The sequence below is a fragment of the Melanerpes formicivorus genome, unplaced genomic scaffold (assembly GCF_026170545.1).
Source record: "Melanerpes formicivorus ecotype bairdi unplaced genomic scaffold, bMelFor1.0.p_v2 SCAF_106, whole genome shotgun sequence".
NCBI classification, from domain to species: domain Eukaryota; kingdom Metazoa; phylum Chordata; class Aves; order Piciformes; family Picidae; genus Melanerpes; species Melanerpes formicivorus.
Genome location: NW_027142458.1, coordinates 107,358 through 122,630, shown reverse-complemented (window position 1 = coordinate 122,630; position 15,273 = coordinate 107,358). Strand labels below are relative to the sequence as shown.

The window sequence follows — 15,273 nt, the reverse complement described above, 5'->3', positions numbered from 1 at the left end:
TACCCATTTCTAGTTTTGCTCCATCCCCCCCAGTCCTATCACTCCCTGACACCCACTTTAAGATGAGTTGCTGGTAGTGCTTTGTAGAAGTGTGGAAAAGTTATCTATTGCATAACTCTTAGAGAAAGTTAAGTTGAGGATTTCCTCTGACTAGCATCAGTCTGAACGAGTGTGGGAAGGATCTTTGTTTCTTTATTCCTGTACCTGGTTGCTCACACCTGCCTCAGCTGAGCTCAATCCATTGACTTTTTCCCTAATGTCTGTGCTTCTGCAGATTAAGTACAAGGAGAGTATTGGAAAAGGGACTCCCATTCCTGACCTCCCAGAAGTGAAGCGTGTCAAGGAGACCCAGAAGCACATCAGCTCGGTAATGACCACTGTTTCCTCTCCCCCTTTACAGAATACAGAATTAACCAGGTTGGAAAAGACCTTTCAGGTCATCAAGTCCAACCTAAGGCCTTTTTTGTGTTGGGTTGGTTTGGTTTGGAAGTCATAGAATCATGGAGTCATAGAATCATGGAGTTCCACCTCAATATGAGGAGGAACATCTTCACTGGGAGGGTCAGAGAACCCTGCAACAGGCTGCCCAGAGAGGTTGTGGAGTCTCCTTCTGTGGGGACTTTCCAGCCCTGTCTGGATGTGTTCCTGTGTGACCTGCACTGGATTCTATGGTGCTGCTCTGGCAGTGGGGTTGAACTGGATGATATCCAGAGGTCCCTCCCAAACTTAACATCCTGTGAGTCACAGAATTGTTTGGGCTGGGAAAGCTCTTCAAGCTTTATACTCATGCCACCTTCTCAGGAGTATTTTAGGGTCCTCATTTCATAAGCACTGTTTCCTTTTGAGCTGGTTATGGCACTACTGCATTTTACAGCTCACTCCTTCACAACTGAGTTGCTTCTTCCAAATGATTCTTTGTTTTTCCCACCCCTTCTCCTTATTATTTTTTTCCCTCCTTCCTTTTATTGCTTTATTTTGCTATTTTTTCCCATTCTTTCACTGTGATTTTTATTTCTCTTGGTTTATTGCCAAAAAAAAAGAGGCATCAGAGCTGTATTTGTAATGTATTTCCACATCCTTTAGGTTTCAAACCAATCCAGGCATCTCCTATGCCATTCCTTCCATGCATTCTTTAAATCAAACATAAGTTAAGCCTAATCTCATGAAATGGGAGCTACAGCTCAATTATTTTCCTTGCTGGAGACCTAAAATAAAGGGAAATGGAACAAATAGTCAGAGATCAAAATTAAATAGAGCCCACAAGTGAGTGGGTTTTGTTTTAAACCTCTCTGTAAAAGGTTCAGCCCTTTGTTAACACCAAAAAAAAACTCCCTCCAGAAACACAGGCTGCCCAAAAAGTGATGCTCTTGAATTCCCTGAAGATGAAAGCAAAACCTCCCTCTCATGCCAGGGCAGCAGAATATTTAAGCTTGCCCTCCTCTAATGAGTACTCCACTGCCTCCAGCACATTTAAGTACCTTCAGCACAGGCAGAAAGTACTTTGGGCTGACTGGGGGACGTGGTTGGGGCGACGTCCCTGGAGGTGTTTAAGCCCAGGCTGGCTGAGGCTCTGGGCAGCCTGATCTAGTGTGGGGTGTCCCTGGCCATGGCAGGGGGGTTGGAACTAGCTGATCCTTGTGATCCTTTCCAACCCTGACTGATACTATGACTTCTAAAGGTTACACCATGAGCAGAACTCCTGGTTCTGCTCAGATAATCCCAGCTGAAATTTACCTGTGAGGCAGGGAAGTGATCTCTCCAAGACCTCCTGTGGCTGTTGAGGAAGGGCAATGATCATCTCACCTTGCTGGGGGCTTGTGTTCTGCAGGTGTTGTACAAAGAGGACCTGGGGACAGGTACCCCCACACCTGTCACTCCAGAAATAGAGCGAGTCAGACGCAATCAAGAACACATTAGCTCGGTACTGAAACCTGAAACCCACTGCAACGACTCAGTTCTGCCTAACATCCTAACAGATGGTTTTCTTCATTGCTTTGAAGAAAATCTTCCTCCTGCCTTTTCCCTGGCAATATTTTAACTCATTTATGTTCCACCTCTGGGTGCTTTTAACCTCCTTTACTTTTTCCCTTTGGGTGGTTCCCAGCTTTACGAGCCTTTAAGAACCAAACCCAGAAGTAAGCTGTGACACTCAGGTGGTGTTTCTCCCCACCTTTGTTTTACCTTGATCCTCTGGTACCTGCAGCCCAATATTTACAAAATAATCAGCCTTCAGCCTCCTCTTTAATCTTTGCCTCTAGAATGAGTGTGAAATTAATTGCAGAAAGTGTTCCTAACTCAAGGTAACTCTCCCAGGGGTCAGATTTCATGCTCTGAATGGGCACAACGTGCTCAGACTTCGTGGGTTCTGCCTGGGTGGAGTGGTTGGTTTGGGGTTTGGGGTTGGTTTTTCTTAAGGGGGTGGGGTTGGGCTTCCTTTTGGTTGTGTTTTAGGTTTTTTTTTGGTGGAAACTTTCTTGTACCTCACAGGTGTTATACAAAGAGGGCCTGGGGACTGGCACCCCAACACCGATCACTCCAGAGATGGAGAGAGTCAAACGTAATCAAGAGAACATTAGCTCGGTACTGCCAAATGAGCCAGCCCCTACTGCTTCAAATGCAAACCCAATCCCTTTAACTCCTCCCATATTACATTTGCCTTCCACTTCTCTGTTGAGCTTTGAACAACCCTTTCTTTAAGTCACTAAAAGCCTCTCAGGATCCCTGTAGCTTCGTTTTTCACTTGGTCTAACTTAGCGGTCATGAAATATTCCCAGCCGGGAGGTTTTAACCACAATTCCCTTCAAGCAGTCAAGCAGCACCTCTTTCTTTTTTCCTTCCCATCGTAACAGTGTCTGGGTGATGTGACTTTCCTCCTCAGTAACAAAGTGGATCCTTCCAGCAGCCTTCAGACTCACCACAGTGGTTGCACTGCAAATGAGAAATGAACTCCTTAATGCTTGCTGAAGCAGAGCGAGCTCTAACGCTGTGAGCCCTAACACAGCCAGCCTGAGCTGCCTCTTCTCCTGTTCCTGCTGGGCTGGGTGCTTTCTCATGCACTACAGGTCTTGTGGGGGGGGGGGGGGGGGGAACATCTCTGCATCATTTCAATCTGAAAACAGGATGAAAATTGCAGATTTCAGAAAAAAATTAGTAATGAGCTTGTGTCAGGATTGTTGCTGCTCATTCTGTTCATTGTTTCTAAACATTCCAGTCAGCCATGATGGGATACATTTGTCCTCTATTTCTGCTTTAATTAGAGCAGCTCAGGACTAGTTTTGGCTCATTCTGACCCAATTCAGACACATCAGAGAGGAAAATTCAGTCCTGGCTTGAGAGTAATGGCATAGTTCAGAAGGGCTGTTAAATGTTTAGCTCCACTGAATTGTTTCTGGGCTCACCACAGCTCTCTTCTGCTGGGGAGCCTGACTGGAATTTTAAGAGGTAAATCATCTGCTGGTTTGAGGAAACAAAAAGAATCATAGAACAGCTTGGGCTGGAAGGGACCTAAGAGATCATCTACTCAAACCTCCCCACCATGGGCAGGGACACCTCTCAACTAGACTCTGCTGCTCAAGGCCTCACCCAGCCTAGCCTTGAACACCCCCAGGGAGGAGGCATCCATGACCTCCATGGGTGGCCTATGCCAGAGTCTCACTGAAGAACTTCTTCCTAAAATCCACTCAAGCTGCTCTCCCTCAGCTTAAATCCATTCCCGCTTGTCCTGTCTCTAGACACCCTTATGAAAAGTCCCTCTGCAGCCTTCCTGCAGGATCCCTTCAGGTATTGGAAGGCAGCTCTAAGGTCTCCCCAGAGTGTTCTCCAGGCTGAACAACCCCAGCTCCCTCAGCCACTTCTCCTAGCAGAGGTGCTCCAGCCAGTTTGAAACAAATAGGAAACTCTTGCAAGGAGCTTTCAGGTGATTTGGCCCAAGCTATGCTTTACCAAACACTGCTGCAATCATCATAGGAGGGCTTAGGTTGGAAGGGACCTTAGAGGAGGTCATCTACTCCAACCTCTCTGCCAGGTAGTTTGGCTCAAGCTATGCCTTGCACCAAACTGAATGAATCACAGAATCAGAGCATGGCTGAGGCTGGAAGGGACCATAGAGATCATCTACTCCAATCTCCCTGCCATGGGCAGGGACACCTCCTGCTAGCCCAGGTAGCTCAAGGTCTGGCCTTGAACACCTCCAGGGAGGGGCAAGGTCTTCTGCCATGATTTGTGTGCACCCAGGAGAGGTGACAGCAAACCTCCCAGGAATATTAGCTGATGGTTTTCAGAGGGAGTTGGACTCAATGACCTTTGCAGGTCCCAGGTTTTTAAGGCCAGGCTGGATGTGGCTGTGAGCAACCTGCTCTAGTGTGAGGTGTCCTTGCCCATGGCAGGGGGGATTTGGAACTGGCTGATCCTTGAGGTCCCCTCCAACCCTAACAATTCTATGATTCACTTTATTTTTTGCTAGCCTTAGAACAAGGCTGACAAATCTGTTTGTCATACTCTGACCTTTCACTGTGGTGTTCAATCACTTGTCCTGTCTGTGTGTGTCTCACTCTCTCTCTCCTTCCTGCCCTCCTCATTCCATTCCATTCCATTCCATTCCATTCCATTCCATTCCATTCCATTCCATTCCATTCCATTCCATTCCATTCCTTCCCTTTTTGTTTTGTCTCTACACTTCCCTGTTGGCACACAGGTGGTGTACAAAGAGGGGCTGGGCATTGGCACCCCGGTGCCTGTCACTCCTGAGATGGAGAGGGTCAAACGCAACCAAGAGAACTTTAGCTCGGTATTCTTTTTGGTCACTTCAGAAATAACACTTTGAGGACTTCCCTGTTAACTGTTTAACACCTGCAAATGATCTTCTGTAATGAGTCCATCAACCTACAAACCTTCCCCTTTCTGCTGTTAAAACTTTTGGTGGTCATCCAGAAGTGTGTTTTCACAGATTGGTTTCTCCCATGATCTTTTGCTTTCAGCCTAACACTTGATCCTTTGTGTCCTTTCATATTTAACCCCCTTTTTTTTTGGTGGGGGTGGGGGAGGTGTGTTTGAGATATTTTGATAAGGTTAAGGTATTTTGCAGTTTTAAAGAGCACTGGAGGGGTTCTACTGGCTTCATTCCATTCCTCTCATGCTCGATTAGCCTGTTGAAGCACACCCAAGAAGTATTGCTAGTGAGCAGGGGACTTCCCTCAATTTAACACCATTCTTAACCGGGTTATACTTCCCTTTTGGATTTTGCTTTCCCTGCTTCCTGGTATATTTAAGGGGCATAGGAAGTCTGTGTGCTCCCAGCAAACCCAGTGGGATTTGTGAGTTCTTAATTCCTGTGCTACCATTTCATTTGCTTAACTGGTTTTAAGCTCAGAGTGCCAGGTGGATTTCTTTTTGTCCTTAACTGGTTTTAAACCCCCATTGCTACCACTGCTTTTTGTCCTTAACTGGTTTTAAACCCCCATTGCTACCACTGCTTTTTGTTCTTAAACTGGTTTTAAACTCCTATGTGACCATTTCCTTTTGTTCTTAACTGGTTTTAAACTCCTGTTACCATTTCCTTTTGTTCTTAACTGGCTTTAAACTCCTATGTGACCATTTCATTATCTTAACTGATTTTAAGCTCATAGTACCAGGTGGATTTCTTTCTGTTCTTAACTGGTTTTAAACTCCTATGCTACCATTTCTTTTTGTCCCTAGCTGGTTTTAAACTCCTGTATTACCATACAGCTGTCTTTCCTTTTTGGTCTTACCTGGTTTTAAACTCCTATTGCCATTTCTTTTTTGTTCCTAACTGGTTTTAAGCCCCCATGTTACCATTTCTTTTTGTCCTTAACTGGTTTTGAACTCCTGTTACCATTTCCTTTTGTTCTTAACTGGTTTTAAACTCCTATGTTACCATTTCTTTCTTGTTCTCAACTGGTTTTAAGCCCCCATGTTACCATTTCTTTTACTTCTCAATTGGTTTTAAGCTTCCATGTTGCCATTTCTTTTTGTCCTTAACTGGTTTTAAACTCCTCTGTTACCATTTCTTTCACTTCTCAGTTGGTTTTAAACTCCCATGTTGCCATTTCTTTTAGTTCTCAACTGGTTTTAAGCCCCCATGTTACCATTTCTTTTTGTCCTTAACTGGTTTCAAACTCCTATATTACCATATAGATTTCTTTTCTCTTTGTTCTTAACTGGTTTTAAACTCCCATGTTACCATTTCTCTCTGTTCTTAACTGATTTTGAACTCCCACGCTACCATTTCTTTTTGTCCTTAACTGGTTTTGAACTTCCATGTTACCCTTTTTTTTCCTCTCCTTTCTTTCATTCCTTTTTTCCTTCTTTTCCTTCATTCCTTTTTTCCTTCTTTTCTTTCTGTTGTCCTTTTTCCTCTTACCTGTTTCTGAACTCCCACATAGGTGTTGTACAAAGAGGATCTGGGGACAGGCACCCCAACTCCTGTCACTCCTGAGATCGAACGAGTCAAACGCAATCAAGAAATCTTTAGCTCGGTATCTTTGGGGTTTCTTTTGTCCCTTCCCCAAGCAGCAATTTCCCCTTTTAATCCCCCTCAAAATCAATTTTAACATGAACCAAACGCTCCTGGATTTCCCTGTAATCTATTCACACCCCAAGATAAGAACATCTTCTTCCCTGTGTGTTCACTTCCCTCCCCCAACCCCGTAACTGTTACTTTGATTTCCATCATCCTACTAATGATGAATTTTAGATCCTGTGTTTCCATCTTTCTTGTGCCTCTGACTATATTTATTTCTCCTCCATTAATAGCTGATTTTTTTCCCTCCCCCTTTTGATAATCACTTCAATCCTTGGTGGTTGTGGGGGTTTTGTTTTCCTATTCCCTGGTTTTACCACATATAATGGTTTAACACTCATTGCCTGATCCCAGCCTGTGGAAATGACCTTGGTGTGACAGCGCTGTGACAGGTGCCAGTGTGACCTGCTGTGATGTTTATGGGATGGGTGAACAGAACAGAATTGAGTTCTTTTGTTCCTTTTTTTCTCTTTTGGTGCTGTATTCGATGCTTTCTTCCTGTAGGAAGTCTTTATGTTGTTGCACAGAAACAGTGGTCTGAAACTGCTCTGGGTGCGTTGGGTGGTAGCACAGGGTTGCAGGATAAAAAAGTCAGTAGCATGAAGATGTTTCTTAGGGTGAGGGAAAAGTTGGAGAGCACTGCTCATAGTGGTTCAGGGACCGTTTTCACACTCAGGTCTTGGGTATGATTGTGTCACTGTGTCCTTCCTGAAACCAGCCAGCTGGGTGAGAAACTTTTCATACAATGCCTTAGGTTGGAAGGGACCTTAAGAGATCATCCACTCCAAGCTCGCTGCCATGGGCAGGGATTCCTCACAACCACACTTGGTTGCTCAGGGCCTCATCCAACCTGGCCTTGAACACCTCCAGGGAGGGGGCACCCACAACCTATTCCAGAGTCTCACCACCCTCATACCGAAGAAATCTTTCCTAAGATCCAGTCTAAACCTACTCTCACTCAGCTTAAAATCATTTCCCCTTGACCTAGTTTTGGTAGTGTTTTACTCAGGGGATGGACGACTCGGGGAAGAGGGCCTGCAAGAAAGATGGGAAAGGACTTTTTCCAGAGCTTGTAGTGATAGGGTGAGAGGGAATGGGTTTGAAGCTTGAGGAAGGCAGATTTAGAGGGGAAATTAGGAAGAAATTCTTTCCAGTGAGGGTAGTGAGACACTGGAACAGGTTGCCCAGGGAAGTCATGGATGCCCCTCGCTGGAGGCGTTCAAGACCAGGTTGGATGTGGCTTGAGTAACCTGGGCTAGTGGAAAGTGCCTCTGCCCATGACAGCGGGGCTGGAACTTTAAGGTCCCTTCCAACCCACAGATTCTATGAATCTATGACTTGGTGAGGTGTGTGCATACAGGAAAACTTTTAAGGAAGGTGCTTTAGGAGCCTGATCCTGCAATGACTCAGGTGTGGTCAGGAAGAGTTTACCTTGCTGCTGGTGAGAAGACTTTAAGGAAGGTGCTTTAGGAGCCTGATCCTGCAATGACTCAGGTGTGGTCAGGAGGAGTTTACCTTGCTGCTGGTGAGAAGACCATGGTGTAATTTGTTAACCTTTACAGAAGATTTCCATTTCCTAAATACCAGTTTCAAATACCCACCTTGAGAAGCACTTCAGCAAGTCAGGAAGGCATCCTGGTCGAAGCCACACTGCTCTACCTGTGGTTGATATCCTCAGAGTTTCAAACTTGTGTTTTACTTGTGTGGGTGTTTTAATCCCTGGGTTTCATTCCGGGCGTCTCAGCACACCACGTCACGCTCTTCCCTGTTCTCTCAGCAGAGTGCTGCTGTTGTGTGCTTGTTTTTCCCCCCTCTTTTAACACAGCCATGTCACCCCCACAGGTGTTGTACAAAGAGGATGTGGGGACAGGCACCCCAACCCCTGTCACTCCTGAGATTGAAAGAGCCAAACGCAATCAAGAACAGATTAGCTCGGTATCTTTTCCTTTGGAAAGCAGAAAGCTCCCTGGTTGAAGCTCTTTTAAAATGCTTCTAACACCCATGCACACCCACACCCCCCATTCTTGCTCCCCTGTAATCAACTTACACAAGAATTGTAATCCCTTTGAGGTTTGGTTGCCTTTTTTTCTCCCCCTCCCATAATTGGTGCTTGCATCATTTTTGGTCCTTGCATCATTCTTGTTCCCCCTTTTACCTTTTTATTACATCCTCTTCATAATAACAACTATTAATTCCACTTTCCTTTTGAGCCTGATTATCTTTTGATGTTGGTTTTTTTGTTTCCCTCCTAAACCCACCCTCTTTCCCTTTCCTTATGGCAACAAGCCTTGGGTTTGTGTTGTGTGGTGGGGTTGGGTATTTTTCCCCCCCTTTGATTCTACTCAAAAGGTGAGCACTAAACTCTGGAGTGCCTGACAGAAACCTGTGGCAATGCCCTCGAATTAACACTGATGTTTATGGGGTGGCTAAAGGCAACAGAGCCGATGCCTTTGTTCCTTTTGTGTTGTGTTTGATGCTGGGTGCCTTGAGGTGGTGGTTAATGATGTGTTGCAGAGTTTTTTCCTCTCTAGCTCCCGAGAAGCAGACAGAAGCACACTGCTGGTTGCAGCTTGCTGCCCAAAGGCACTGTGGTGTTGGTGTTCAGCTGGGCAGTCCTGAGGAGCCTTTTCATTTCTCCCTTCTCTTCCTAACTTAGGCTCAGGGCGCCTCTGATGAACCACTCAGTCTGTTTTCTCACCTGCTGTTGTGTTCTTGTGCCTTTTGTCTTCTTGTAACGTGGCTGTGTCACCCCACAGGTGTTGTACAAAGAGGATCTGGGGACAGGCACCCCTGTACCTGTCACTCCTGAGGTTGAGCGAGTCAAACGCAATCAGGAGCAGCTTAGCTCGGTATTGTGTGGAGGACAAGCAGTGTTCCCTTTAACTCCACTCAAACAGCACTTGTTAACCTGTGTTCAGAATGGGCAACCCCACTCCTTCCTTCCATGTAATCAACTTATACAAACATCCCTCCTCCTCCACTCAATTTTCCAGTCTTCCTGGCCTAACCTTTCTTCCTGTCTGACATCATTTACACAACCCTAAATCCTCTTTTAACCATTTTCTTCCCTCTTCCAGCTTCCTCTTCCTTTTCTGCGTGCTGTTTCCCTTTTTTAAACCCAATCTGTTCCCTGTTCTAATGGTTTATGCTAAAAGAGGGAGGGTCTGACTTTTCTAGCAGGCTCCAGTGGTAATCCAAAAGCTCTCCTCCACCATGACAATGGACCTGGGTTGGCTTTGTGGCACCTGCTGTGATAAACCATTAAACCTCTTTGCCTTCAGACCCTCGTGGGTGCGAATCCCATCCTCCTTGCTCTTCCAGGGCTAGCTGTTGGGGCAAGTTAGGGCAGAGTGAGCTCCACCAACTCAGATACTTCACACTGGATGCAATTCCTACCGAGTTTGTGACTCTGTTTTGTTGCTTTTGTTCTGTTTTTTTTGGCTGCCTGCTGTTGCTGCACAGGTGTTGTACAAGGAGAGCGTGGGGACTGGGACCCCCACTCCTGTCACCCCGGAGATGGAGAGGGTCAAACGCAATCAAGAGATCTGTAGCTCGGTACTTTGCCAAGATAAAAAAGCCCTCAAAAGCTCCCTTTTTAACTCTGAGCTCCCTGTTAAACTCTAGTTTAACAGCTTTTCACTAAAGGGATGTTGTAACCCCACATAACTCTGCTGTGGAGCTAGGGCTGGACGTGATGACTCCTCTTTAACCCGTTAAGAGGTGTTTAATTCTTGAAGAGTGATTGCCCTGCTCTGTTCTAACCCTAAAAACACTTAACCAAACTCCACTCCATCTTCTATGCACTGCTGGCTTTTGGTTTGGTTGGGGTTTTAAAAGTATAGTTAACTTATAACCACCCTCAGCCCCCTCCCACCGGGTGTTTTTGTGGTCTCCTTCCTGTCCTACTCACACAATTTCTTACCCAGTTGAAAAACCAAACCCTGCTCTTACCCAGTTGAAAAACGAAACCCTGCTCCTCTAATAAAACATTGCTGAGTACCTGCTTTGAGCAAAAAGACCACATCCCAGAAGCAAAAAATGCCCTTAGGCTGCAAGTTTGCCTGTGGATAACACTGTTGGTTTCTTATTGCTGCTTTCTTTGGCTCCTTTGTTGTCTCTCCTAGGTGTTGTACAAAGAAAACATAGGGAAAGCCACCCCAACCCCTGTCACTCCCGAGATGGAAAGAGTCAAACGCAATCAAGAGATCATTAGCTCGGTATTTTCAACAGGAAACCAGCTGCTAAAGAGCTGGCTGAAGCGTTTAACACGACTGCAGCAGTTCCCTCACTCTGGGCTTCCTAACTTTTACCCAACCTCCTCCCTCTTTGCTTACCAACAGCTCCTAATCTCTTCTCCCTAACAGTGCCTGAGGCAGGACTCCGCTAGCCCTAGGTCTGGCCTGGTTTGGGTGGTCGGTTGTTTCTCTGCAGTTGTTATTTTAACCCTTTGTTGCTGTTGTTGTTGTTTTCACTCCAAGTGTGTGTCAGGCAGAGTGAATTCCAGCCAGGGCCCACCTCTGCCATTTGCCATTCATCGAGCAGATCAATGGCAAGGTTGCAGTTGCTTCCCTCGGGGACAGCCTCCTCTAACCCTTTCTATGTGGACTGATTCAAAGCTACATTGTCTGTCGGGCTGGGGGGTTGGGGTTGGTGTGGTGGTGGTGCCTTTATTGTGTTAATGACATTTGGACACTCCCTTGTATCCTGTAGGTTCTGTACAAAGAAAATGTGGGGAAGGTGACCCCAACCCCAATCACTCCAGAGATGGAGAGAGTCAAACGCAATCAAGAAATCATTAGCTCGGTACCTTCCAAGAGCTCTCTTTGGGCTTTTTTTGCCTTGGTGCTTCTACCTTACTAAAGTAACACTCTAACTACCTACTGGGAATGGGTTTTCATGTGAAAAGATGACCTTTGTTTCTGCAAATTAATTGCTTCTCTTTCTAAAATGAAACTACTTCAGTGTTAACAGCCTGAGCCAGACACCTAGGCCTCTTCTACAACCTGGTCTGTGTACCTGTGGGCTCTGTCCAGACAACAGGAAGAGCTTAGTGTCCTCTGGTGATGCTATTTAGGTTCATCTCTCTAGAGTGTGAGCTTTGGGTGGCTTTGCAGGGGTATTTGACTTAAGTGGTAAACACAGATCCCACCCTTCCCATCCCCAAAGCATCCCACCTCTCTAACCCAGGTGAGATGGCATTGCTGCCTCAGGAGGCATTGCATGGAATGGCCCAACAGTCTCTGAAAGGGCCCAGGGAGCTGGTGGAGTCCTCAGCCCTGGAAGGATTGAGATGTGGTGCTGAGGGCTGTGGTTTACTGCTGGGCTTGGTAGTGTTGGGTTAATGGTTGGACTCTGTGATCTTCAAGGTCTTTTCCAGCCTAAACCATTCTGTGATCCTATGAGCAGGAACAGTCTTGTTCCTCTTTCTGGGTGGTGTATCTGAGAGAGCTTCCAGGTGGCCCCATGGGCTGGGCAGATGTGGAGGTGCAGTGATGCTGTGATACCAGACCCCCATCCCCAAAGCCCTTCTTCACTGGGCTGCTCAATTCTCGGCACAGCAACAAAACTCCTTCAAAAAAGGGAAGACAGCAGATAGCTAAGCCACTCAAGGAGCTCACCAGGGCCACAGGCAACTTCCCCAAGCCCATGGAGCCTTCCAAGCTTATGTGGCCTTCCAGTACCTGAAGGGGGCCTACAAGAAAGCTGGGGAGGGACTTTTGAGGGTGTCAGGGAGTGATAGGACTGGGGGGAATGGAACAAAACTAGCAATGGGTAGATTGAGATTGGATGCAAGGAAGAAGTTGTTCCCCATGAGGGTGGTGAGAGCCTGGCACAGGTTGCCCAGGGAGGTGGTGGAAGCCTCCTGCCTGGAGGTGTTTGCAGCCAGGCTGGATGTGGCTGTGAGCAAGCTGCTGTAGTGTGAGGTGTCCCTGGCCATGGCAGGGGGGTTGGAACCAGCTGATCCTTGAGGTCCCTTCCAACCCTAAGAGTTCTATGGTTGTAGGGAGCCACCAGCAGAGCTGCAGCTGGACAGACCCCACCTTTGTTAAGCAGAACAATAACAAAGCTTTCCTTTTGTCTCAGCCTGACAGCAGGAGGTGTTTGGCTTTTGTGCAGTGCTGCCCATGGTAATCAGCAGTGGGTTTTTTGTGAGGCTTGATAACCACGACAATAATCTCTGTTGAAGTCCTTGTGGGGTTTTGGGGAGGGGGTTTGGAGATCCTGGATACATCTTCTGCATCCCACAGGTGTTGTACAAAGAGAACTTGGGGCGAGCAACCCCCACACCTGTCACTCCCGAGATGGAGAGAGTCAAACGCAACCAGGAACACATTAGCTCGGTACTGTGTGGTGGAAGGAAAGGGGACGCCGGAGAGCACTCTGGTTTAACACCTTAAAGCCTGCCTGGTTTCATTTAACCCTCTGTTTGGTTTTGATCAGACTGGGGAAGCCACCTCTTGAAACTTGAGCACTGAAAAGCTTTTGTCTTTGGAATTTTCAATTAACTTTTTAACACCTGGGGGTTTCCCCTGACCTCTTTGCTTTCTCTGACCCTTTTTGGTTTTCCTGACCCTCTTTGCTCTGACCTTATTTTCTGGGCTTTTATCTCAGACCTTTTTTCCCATTATTTTTTTCTCTGAGTTTTTTCCTTCTCACCATTTCCTCACCCTTTTTCCCTCCACCTTCTCTTCTCCCCTCTATGTCCCCTCTTTCTCATCCCTCCTTCTTCCCCTTTCCTTTCCCCCATCTCTTTCTCTTTCCCCTCTCCCTTTCTCTTTCCCCTCTCCCTTTCTCTTTCCCCTCTCCCTTTCTCTTTCCCCTCTCCCTCTCTCTTTCCCCTCTCCCTCTCTCTTTCCCCTCTCCCTCTCTCTTTCCCCTCTCCCTCTCTCTTTCCCCTCTCCCTCTCTCTTTCCCCTCTCCCTCTCTCTTTCCCCTCTCCCTCTCTCTTTCCCCTCTCCCTCTCTCTTTCCCCTCTCCCTCTCTTTCCCCTCTCCCTCTCTTTCCCCTCTCCCTCTTTCCCCTCTCCCTTTCTCTTTCCCCTCTCCCTTTCTCTTTCCCCTCTCCCTTTCTCTTTCCCCTCTCCCTTTCTCTTTCCCCTCTCCCTTTCTCTTTCCCCTCTCCCTTTCTCTTTCCCCTCTCCCTTTCTCTTTCCCCTCTCCCTTTCTCTTTCCCCTCTCCCTTTCTCTTTCCCCTCTCCCTTTCTCTTTCCCCTCTCCCTTTCTCTTTCCCCTCTCCCTTTCTCTTTCCCCTCTCCCTTTCTCTTTCCCCTCTCCCTTTCTCTTTCCCCTCTCCCTCTTTCCCCTCTCCCTTTCTCTTTCCCCTCTCCCTTTCTCTTTCCCCTCTCCCTCCTTTCCTTTCCCCCTTTTTCTCCCTCTCCCTTCCCCTTCTCTTTTCCCATCTCTTCTTTTCCCCTTTCCTTCTCTTCCTCCGCCTCCCTCTTCCCCCCCCTTGCTTTCCCCTCTCCCTGCTTTCCCCCTCTCCCTTTCTCTTCCCTCCCTCCTTCTCCTTTCCCCCTCCCTTTCTCCTTTCCCCCTCCCTTTCTCCTTTCCCCCTCCCTTTCTCCTTCCCCCTCCCTTTCTCCTTTCCCCTCCCTTTCTCCTTTCCCCTCCCTTTCTCCTTTCCCCTCCCTTTCTCCTTTCCCCCTCCCTTTCTCTTTTCCCCCCTCTCCCTTTCTCTTCCCCTCTCCCTTTCTCTTCCCCTCCCCTTTCTCTTCCCCCCCCATCTCTTTATCTCTTTTCCTGTCTATCTCTTTTCCCCTCTCCATTTTCCACTCCCTCTTTTCCCCTCTCCCTCTTCCCCCCCCCCCCCCCCCCTTTCTGTCCACCCCTTCCCCCCCCCTTCACCCTTTCTCTTTTTCCCTCTCACCCTTCTCCCCTCTCATTTCCCCTCTGCCCCTTCCTCCCCCTGCCGGTGGCTGGTGCTGACCCTAACCCCGGTAAGAGGATGGTGTTTGGTTGTCCACCTGTGACTCTGAGCTCCTCTGTGGTCTGTAGGTTGTGTACAAAGAAGGCTTAGGGAAGGCAACCCCCACGGCAGTGACTCCAGAGCTGGAGCGAGTCAAACGCAACCAGGAACACATCAGCTCGGTACTGAACCAAGACAAGCAGCCACCTTGCACTAAGAATAACCACTCTGGACAGCAGCTCCTTTCTAATTGACCTCCATTTCCTCACTTTTCCTTCCTTTTGCCTATTTCCCCTTTGATTTATCCATTTCTTTATTCAAACCTCTTGCTCTAGCAAATAACTTTCCAGGTGCTTTATTTACTGCCCCAGGTGTCTCCTCCTGCTGCAGTGCTGAGTGTGCTAAACAGTAACAGCAGGCAGAGCAGAGCTGGGGGCTGCTCCAGGCTGAGCTGGGGGCATCTTTGTGTGCTGCAGGTTCTGTACAAGGAGCAGATGGCCAAAGGGACCCCAACCCCCCTGACTCCAGAGATGGAGAGAGCTAAACGCAACCAGGAGAACATCAGCTCGGTGAGTTCTGCTCAGCCAAGCAAAGGGCACTCAAAGGCCATGCTGCAGCCCCAGGAACCCTGACTCAGGCCAGCAGTGCAGGTGGTTATGGAACTGCTTGGTTTGGAAGCATGGAAACAAACCCAGAGCCTTTACAGGTGGCCCTGGGCAGCCTGACCTAGCTGGAGGTGTCCCTGCGGACTGCACAGGGCTTGCACAAGATGACCTTTGAGGGTCCCTTCCCACCTGATGCAAAGAGGGATCCTGGGGGCATCCAGAGTG

General features: G+C 47.6%; 1 protein-coding gene across 14 annotated transcripts in view; it reads left to right on the top strand.

Annotated features, from left to right (window-relative positions):
- Window positions 1-15,273, top strand: part of NEB (nebulin) — a 178,863-nt gene that overhangs the window by 154,849 nt on the left and 8,741 nt on the right. For 3 of the 14 annotated variants that reach the window (XM_068166774.1, XM_068166773.1, XM_068166772.1), the window contains 2 exons: window positions 275-367; window positions 14,920-15,012. In XM_068166774.1, coding sequence (XP_068022875.1) covers window positions 275-367; window positions 14,920-15,012 — 186 coding nt within the window. Of the gene's footprint in view, window positions 1-274; window positions 368-1,828; window positions 1,922-2,487; window positions 2,581-4,693; window positions 4,787-6,401; window positions 6,495-8,380; window positions 8,474-9,294; window positions 9,388-10,000; window positions 10,094-10,662; window positions 10,756-11,248; window positions 11,342-12,786; window positions 12,880-14,532; window positions 14,626-14,919; window positions 15,013-15,273 lie in introns of all 14 variants that reach the window. The other 11 variants (XM_068166767.1, XM_068166766.1, XM_068166761.1 and 8 more) reach the window with 10 other exon arrangements.